The 8,702-nt window shown below is 40.6% G+C and overlaps 1 protein-coding gene and 1 long non-coding RNA gene across 2 annotated transcripts in view; both read right to left on the bottom strand.

The window, feature by feature from the left end:
• Positions 1-798: 798 nt before the first annotated feature.
• On the bottom strand, positions 799-2,748 carry LOC143028103 (uncharacterized). Its single transcript, XM_076189741.1, has 5 exons — positions 2,735-2,748; positions 2,528-2,676; positions 1,690-1,852; positions 1,248-1,351; positions 799-926 (listed from the first exon to the last, which is right to left on the bottom strand). Exons 1-5 carry the CDS (start codon positions 2,746-2,748, stop codon positions 799-801), a joined length of 558 nt encoding a protein of 185 aa, XP_076045856.1.
• A 95-nt stretch (positions 2,749-2,843) lies between these two features.
• Positions 2,844-8,702, bottom strand: part of LOC143028555 (uncharacterized) — a 24,815-nt gene continuing 18,956 nt past the window's right edge. The window contains exons 2-3 of the long non-coding RNA XR_012966739.1: positions 3,483-3,568; positions 2,844-2,885 (exon numbers count right to left, since the gene is read on the bottom strand). This is a non-coding gene — a long non-coding RNA (uncharacterized LOC143028555). The remainder of the gene's footprint in view (positions 2,886-3,482; positions 3,569-8,702) is intronic.

Here is an 8,702-nt window from a genome sequence, read left to right as displayed (position 1 = left end):
AATATTCTCTTCTTCTCTTATAACATAATTTTGTCAGTGCATCAGGTTGTTCAGCAAATGTCAAAAGGAAATTTTCAAATTCTAACCAACATGACGTCTTGGAGGGTAGAAATTTAAATTTTCCCTTTGACGATTACCCTCATGGGGGAAATTATTACAGTATGTGAGGTTTACAGGGTCTATATACCTCATCCTCCCACTGGGAGAGGACAAATCACTTTCAAACCGTGAGTTCAGATCCGTTACATGCGTACCCAAAAGTAGCGCAAGTTCGGTCGTCTCTATCTTGAGTCTCTGACAGTGGATGGGTTTCCTCTGCTGCTGGATAGTGTTGTTTTGGACGCGAGTTTTACATTAATGGCCTGATTCTCGAAGGTAATCATAACAGACTTGGCCATCTTGAGTCACTGAATGACCTTGTCTTTAAGGCCGATCTTGGTGTTGTTGTCCATTGGTGACTGGTGTTTTGGTAAGGGTAAGTTTGTGGTTGTTTCCTGTATCGTCGTTTTATGGCGTCGTTTTTTAGGTGATGTTATAGTTCTTGGACAGCCATCAACATCATTCCAATACATGTAGAGTTACAATGCTGACACTCACCAACGGACCAGTCATAGGAATAAGTGAGGTTGACTTCTTTTGGGGGTAGATGGGAGATGTAGGAAGTTAGTCTTCATGACTAGGGTACGAGTTCTCTAGGATTTGTAATTGATTATATTGTCTGACCTATGTTTTTGGGTCGGTAGGGGAGAAAAAGCAAAAACAAACAAACAAACAAACACACACACACACACAAAATCCTCAATGATAATCATAAAACAATATTAGGGAACTAACTTCTTCTTGGCTCTGAACCGTGATCTGAACATCTCCATGCCCAATGTCCCGGTCTATCTTTGCTTCGTAGTCACACTGGCTGTCTGATGACACTGTTGAAAGAAGAAGTCAGTGTCCATTGCACTCAGACATGGTTTTTAATTAGATAATATACCTTATACAAACAGAAAACAGATTCCGATTTATTCTAGTAGTATGTGACTGAAAGAGCAGTGCGTGGTTTTTGCTAGGTAATGCAATGTATGGATACACAGCACTCCATCTCTGCAGGTAATATATGTAATTGAATTTTGGAAATAAAATCATAAAACTGTTTTACTAACAAGATGAAAACCTGACACTTTTTCCCATAATAGGAGATGGTTGATAAAAAGGGAAGAATGGAAAACTAAAGCTGTTTCAGGGGCTCTTACCATCAGCACACTGATTTTCAAGATAGTGAACGTCTTTAGAAGTTGGCCGGAAATTAAGTGGCTGAGTCCTCCGATCGTGCCTGCTCATGAGACAGACTTGATCCCTGTAGATATACCACGTGAAATGAGACAGCTACAACCACATAGAAATGAATATAAAAGTGACATTGACAGGTGCTTGAGTGATGATGACAGTAAGCATAATAATGATGATGATTATCACGATGACATGACGGATTACAGTGGCAAACCATGTCAGACCTTTCTATTGATATAACGAGTTCGGATGCAGCCAGATAAAAAATAATGAAACAAAACAGAGTAATCAACGTAATGGGTTTCAAGATTAAAGGAAAAATAAACAAAAATAGATCCTATGAGTCAGAAAGATACAAAGCTATATCAACTATGTAGTCACCAACAAACCCTCATGATGACCTACTTTTCATGATACTCGGCACTGCGACAGTTCATGCCACGCTCTCTGATGCACAATTCAGCACATTTGATTCGTGATGGCACCTTGGTCATCACAATGTCATCAAAACCCTCAACTTCATAGCCCACCACACGCTCAAGCGTCCATATCTTGCCACAAGTAGGGACTGCAATAGACAAGCAAATCAGTTAATGAAGATCGTGTTACAGGCCTTGTATACGTACATGTATATTTATCCCAAGTTGGAACTATACATGGATATGAGAGTAAGAGACAGTACTCCGTGAGTCTATAGCAACCTAACTGGCTGAGAGGGTTAGAGCGTCGCTACCTGCGACGGAAGTCGAGGTGACGGCAGTGCAAATCCTGCCGCTAGCGAGTTGGGCCAAGGGTACGATTAATTAAAGCCCACGCTACAGAGTCCTCTGTAAGGGACTTATAGAGGACCTAACGTCCTAATCTCCAGGTAGGGGAAGCTCGCGAAGATCAACTGAATCAACTGGGTGTTTCCCTTTTCGTTGTATTCAAGAAAGGAGCTACATTCATGGGGTCCTGTCTCTTATTTTCCATCTATCATACTTCATATCAAATTCTTGTGTAGTTCCAGAAGTTTATGCATTTGCACAGACAACTGTATTTTTTCAAATCCTTCAGATATGAAAAAATACAGTTTATGTCCGTGAATGTTCGTGTGTACCAAATCTAATTGCAAGAATATTGACCACAAACCAGATATGCAGACTTTCTCAAAGTAATGTTGAGGTTCATCCGCGTGCGGATGTGGAAAAATACAGTTTGTGTCTGTGTACCAAATCTAATTGCAAGAGTATTGACCACCTACCAGATATGCAGACTTTCTCAAAGTAATGTTGAGGTTCATCCACGTGGTTCAACGTTACACCTTCTGTTGAAGAGTTCTGTGACAGCTTAGTGCACGCCCTCTCACCATAGTGAACCACCAGACTCCTGCACGATGATGATTCCAGGCACCTGACAAGAAAATAGTGACAAATTCAAAATGTATATGTTTCCGTGGGCCGTAAAATACGGAGACTCTGACATCACACAACTGAATCACATTTCCAAGCATTAGGCTGTCAATGTGTTCCCTGGGCTGGAGCTGAGTGGAGAGCTGGTGGCATCCATCAGCTCGGAAAGGGACACCTTTTCGAACGTCTCAGTACCACTACAGCTTTGGCCTGTGGGAGGAAGAACACAGGCCTAAGCAGGGAGGTTGATCATAATGTAGGCATTTCTTAGATTTTTTTTTGTGGGGGGGGGGGACACAGGTAGAACTCTATACCTAAGCAGAGAGGGATAGGTGACCGTAATTTAGAAATTTCTTACTATTTATTATTTCATTTTATCACTGATTTAGGTGTCATCACCACGGCCAGTCTGAGGACACACTACACAATTAACATCGCGAACTCTTTCTATCAGGAGGTTAGCACGGTGGCTGGCCCTGGCAGAGGAGTTTTTGGCATGTACTTTAATGATCCATGCCCTTGGTCCAACTCGCTGGCGGCATGTTTCGAACTGCCATCACCTCGCCCTCCGCCCGGCCAGCGAGCATCTTGAAAATATTTTTATTTTTTATTTTGTCACACATGAGGTATGAGAAAATTTACATTATTCTTTGTTATGGCACAAAGAGGAAAATAAACATATAATGCATTTCATTACTATTTGTACATTTGTAATTGCAGAAGTGATGCTATACCATACCAGTCTTAACTTCAGATACACATTACATCAACGCTGGGAGTATAAAAACTAACTAATTTCTGTTCTACCTGAAACAAGAACCGAAGATCTCAGAGCTGTGAGGATCACAAGGCTGGGCAAGATTTGAGTGTAAAGACGCAGCGAATGGGGCATTCTGAAAAAAAAAAAGGAAATTTGTTAGAATACTTTTAGATATACCAGATAATACGAAACAACATGTTTATTTTCACCTTTCTTCCTTTAATATGAATGTAATCAGAAATGCAATTATCTAAGTCATTCCTAGGATATGTACAAATTATGTGTTTATCGCTGAAATAAATGTATGGCAATGGTTGACATCACGCTATAGTACTAACGGGAGGTAGATCTCACGGTATAGTGGTAGACCTCACGATAAAGTAGCCCCTGTTATTGTTTTCTCAGTCATACACACATGTAAACTGTTTGCCAACTGAATCTAAACATGTATTTTGTTTTCAAAAATATCTCATAAAAACGGTATTTAGTCCAGAAGAATAGAATATATTTGTAAGCAATGTGACAGCCTTTGCCCTTTCTGATGTCAAATCAGTAATCAATCTAAATTTCTCACTTATTCCACGGGTACATTTAACTTATATTATCCACCATGGGTTTCATTGATAATCGAAAGCCTTATCTGAGTTTATATTATGAATTTCTGGATATATATCACTTGCACACAAGTGAACTAAAGTAGATATGTAGAGATGACATTAGTAATTTTTATAGTTAGCCCTTAAATACATTTTCTTTAAAACTTACCTTGTCGTAACAGAAAATGTATTCTTTCGTCAATGGGAGATTTAAATTCACTTTTCTTTTCCAAAAATTAATCACATTATTTTTACCAGTTTGATATTTCACGAGTAAAGCTGTGCGTTCTTAATTATCATGGATGTATCATCAATTTCATAATTTGTAGCCTTCCCTGAATTTATATAATGACTTTTTGAAATCGTAACATGTGCATATAACTCAACTAAATCCTCGAATATTTGGAGGATACAATATATATATATTTTTTTTCATTATTGCTAGTCCTCAAATTCGTTTTCTTTCAAGTTTGGTGTGTTGCAACGGAAAATTAAATTCGTTGTTATTAGCTGAAAATAATTCGGAAATTCTAATTAATCTTTTCTCTCCTATAACCTAGTTTAATAATTGTTAGTCTCCCCCAACAAGTAATCTATTGCGCATTTTCCCTTAGGAACTGTAGTAAACCCTAACCTAAAACATCTTATTTCCATTCATATCCTTTGTTAATTTGCCAAGAATTCCTAAGATGGAAAAAAACACTGAGATGTATTTTTAGCTCAACTTTATTGAAAACGGTCATAAGGTTTATGAAAAAGAATGGAAAACGGTATCAACACACCGACATGACGTCATAGACGATGACTCCATTATCAGCACAACTACCTCGCATATGAAATGCTGTTTGAATGGAGATACTATAGTACCACGTTTCTACAATTTTTGACAATCCATGCGTGAAGGGCAGGCGGTTTCTTCACCCAATGTGATGTGATAGCCAATTTAAGTTATATCAGTTATGGATTGCATTATAACCCCTAGCTTTTCCTCTCTCTCTCTCTCTCTCTCTCTCTCTCTCTCTCTCTCTCTCTGTGTGTGTGTGTGTGTGTGTGTGTGTGTGTGTGTGTGTGTGTGTGTGTGTGTGTGTGTGTGTGTGTGTGTGTGTGTGTGTGTGTGTGCGTGCGCCCGTAGGATATTCGGGTTGTAAAGGAGCACATTAAACATAGGGAGGACAAAAATTCAAGCTTAGGTTGACACGGCTTTGAGGAAAAGGAAGGGGAAGGAACGCGGAAAGACAGCGAGGACACTGAACGGTGAGGAGGACTAATCATATATAATCATCACAAGGCGATATGGTATGAGGAAGAAGTGGGAGAGAACGGAAAAAAGGGGAACAGTAAGGGATAAAAAAATGAGATAAAAGAGAAGGAAAAGTTAGAGGAATTTACGGACGAAATAGCTGCTTTCCTTCTTAGATAAGAATAATAAATGATCAAATAAAGAAACAAAAAGTAGTTGAATAACTAAATATAGTCCTTCTAGCACTTACACGCTGCCTATGCTCGAATTTTGCATAATCTAATAAACCTACATCCTATGCTTATGGAGTGCTATTGCGTCCTACCGTATGTCTTTCTCTAATATATTTTCAATTAACTTAAAGACGGCTTCTATGACCGAATAAAATAACATGGCGTTTTTAGTGACCACTTGGGATGGCAAGGGTAAAGCTGTAGAAAAAAATCACCTCATAATCAAGATTCTGTTTCTTATCTCTACTCCACCTACATCAATACATTCTTTGTCAAACATTACCTTCCTAAGAAAGTTACATTTATTCTATCTGTGTCAAGTGATACTTCTCATTTTTGTCTGACGAATGCCAAACTATTTTATTCATTCCCTCTGTGGACGGAGACCTTTCCTCCCATATGGCTGTGCGTACAACGTGTCACAGCCACGTAGACATCATGTCTCTTTCTGAGCCCACGCCCATAACTACACAAAGACACAAGGCCACGAACAAGCTATTAGTTCCGGATGAGCTTTGCAGCACAGGGAAACAACCGTCTTCTATTGGGTCCTGCACCGTCTAATATACAATATCCAGAGGCCTATTTCATACGCTGACTGTCCGCTAAACCTCTGCAGACAAAAGAATGCATATTTAACGACAGTATCGTGAAGGATGATCGGACTATATTCCATCATTTCAAAACCTCATTCTAGATAATTAAAACACCTGTTTATCAACATTTTTAACGAATACCGCTGTCAGATCAAGATATTTTTCCATATATTCAACTAAATTTGAAGTCAGAAAAAAAACAAGACAGGAAGCTGATACATATCTGAAAAAAAAATCACCGATTCTTAAGGGGAGCGGTAGACAATAAATTTCAACATGTCGTCAACCAATACCTCGATTTGGATGGTCTACCACGGGAGAAGGTCCTCGACGCTTCCAACATCTCTTAAAAGACCTCCACCCTGTAATTATCACCTCCAACTTCGCTGCTCTTCAACTCCTGTACTTACTCAGCCCCTCCCACCTCCTCATCCTCCTCTCCTCTACCACCCTTACATAAGACTGGAGGAGACTACTGAAGACCATAAGGCCAAGACTAGGTAGTTCCATGTCCTTTATCACCTGCCATCCCCATTCATAAAATCATCTAGTCTTCTCTTAAAACAAACATTACTTTCAGCACTCACTGCGTGATTTCTAAGTCTATTCCATTCGTTTGCCATTCTATTGGTAAATCAGATCTTGCCTATTTCCTTGCTAAGTCTGAATTAGCGTGTTTACCTGCAGGCGATGGTTCTGAAGGACGGACGTTAGATAGGACCATCTCCCTGCTGCTTGATATCAAAATTCGTCAGCGCCTCGCCTCCATCTGGAGGAGTAGGTGCAGTTCTGGGGGGTTGACTCTCGGTACCCGGACCGAGCTCAAAATGTTTATTAACTTTGTATTCCCTCATCTTTTCACCTAAGGAGAGCTGACAATCGGCGACTGATCCTCTCCTACTAATACTATCAGCCGGTAACTCAGAAACAGTCCTACACTAAAAACACAGACAGTCCAACGTTTCTTCTCAGGAAGATCTACGAGAGGGCCTGATGATCACTGCCAGTTGCTGTGGGATTATAGGTTTCTAGTTATTGTTACCTCTTTGTTGCTGCCTGTTCTCAGAGTTCCAACTAACATTCCCGAATACCAGCCTTCCCGTTTTCACCCGACTGACCATTTTCTTTAATTCTAATCTCCCCTCCGTTCTCTCTTATACTCACCCTTTCCTCGAGCCCCACCAACTGAAACCTGGCCACCCGCACGTGGCTACTCCAAACTCCCACTATCATACAAGACACCCCATGACGTCACACCTATGATGCGTATGTGACGTCACCCGGATCACTAAGTTGCAAGTCACCGCCATTACGGTATAATCGAGTAATCAGATGGGTTTGCTTTCAATGTAGGCGGTTGCTTGTTCTGTGTTCAATATGTGATTTATTTATGCAACTTCATTAGTTGTACACACGTTCAAATACAAAATTCATAACCCACTAAGGCAGATCAATGTTATCTTGCATACCACGCAGAGGGCTGTACACGGCCAACATTGAGAAAATACGCTGTTATGACAACAAACACACTCAGAACTCACACTAACAAACATAAACCATCAAATACCAAGTGAATCAACGTACAACCCCGTACTTGCACAAAACATGATTATAACTATCAGTAAAACAACCGTGATACCGATAACAGAAGCCCTTATGAAAGAGAAAACTCTTCAGGAAATAGACACAATTATAATGAATTAAGTCTATACCACTTGGGTGGTCAAACAACTCCTCACCCCCACTCCTACCATCCACCACAAACCTGCACTACCCTTGTTCCCGGTTTGCTCAGTGGTACTAAAATGTGTTAGCAAAATAGAGAAGACAGTTACGCGCCTTCTAGCTTAGGCTCTTTCTTCTATGGAACAAATCACTAGTCGCAGTGAATTCTTTCAAATAATAAAATCTGGCAGGCGCGAAGCTTCGATCCAGGGAGTTTATGATCATGAGACACGTCTGATACCATCTTTGCCACGCAGTGTTGAAAGTAAATAACCAGATCCGAACACAAATCTAAAACCCGAATACCCATTTTCACACACACATGGGTATTCGGGTTGTAGAGTTCCTAGCCGCCACTACGGCGGTCCGGGTTCGAGTCCCATCCAGGGCTGAAATAATTTCAGTATTGCTGCGCTGAGAGTCATTACTCCAACTCTCGTGGACAGGGAGTTTTGCGTGTGTGTGTGTGTGTGTGTGTGTGTGTGTGTGTGTGTGTGTGTGTGTGTGTGTGTGTGTGTGTGTGTGTGTGTGTGTGTGTGTGTGTATGTGCAAGGTCACAACATTACCCACAGATCGGTCATATATGAGTTCTGAGCTCTCTTTCGGGTGGGAAAATAGCTGTCGATCACAAGTCCAACGCGTGATCCAAGACCATGGTGAATCACACACACACACAAATTAGACATGGAGAGATACAGAGACGGGGCACCACGAGCGTAGCTCCCCTTCCCGTAAGATACAACTAGGTAAATACAACTAGGTAAACTAGGTAAATACGCGCACGCAGTTATATACAAGACGGATCACCTTGTGGTAATGATGACGCATACCTTTTGAATCCCGGACTCAACTTCCGCCACCCCAAAATGCGACGAGG

Source organism: Oratosquilla oratoria, chromosome 9 (assembly GCF_046742065.1).
Source record: "Oratosquilla oratoria isolate Oo_2021 chromosome 9, ASM4674206v1, whole genome shotgun sequence".
Taxonomy (NCBI): domain Eukaryota; kingdom Metazoa; phylum Arthropoda; class Malacostraca; order Stomatopoda; family Squillidae; genus Oratosquilla; species Oratosquilla oratoria.
The sequence above is the reverse complement of the archived record's forward strand: the minus strand, read 5'-3'. Positions and strand labels throughout refer to the sequence as shown.

Coding starts and splice junctions, on each gene's coding strand:
- LOC143028103 (XM_076189741.1), bottom strand. Junction 1,352..1,689: donor AGTGCCGAGTATCATGAAAA/GTAGGTCATCAT, acceptor GTATATCTACAG/GGATCAAGTCTGTCTCATGA. Junction 927..1,247: donor TGAAAATCAGTGTGCTGATG/GTAAGAGCCCCT, acceptor TTCTTTCAACAG/TGTCATCAGACAGCCAGTGT.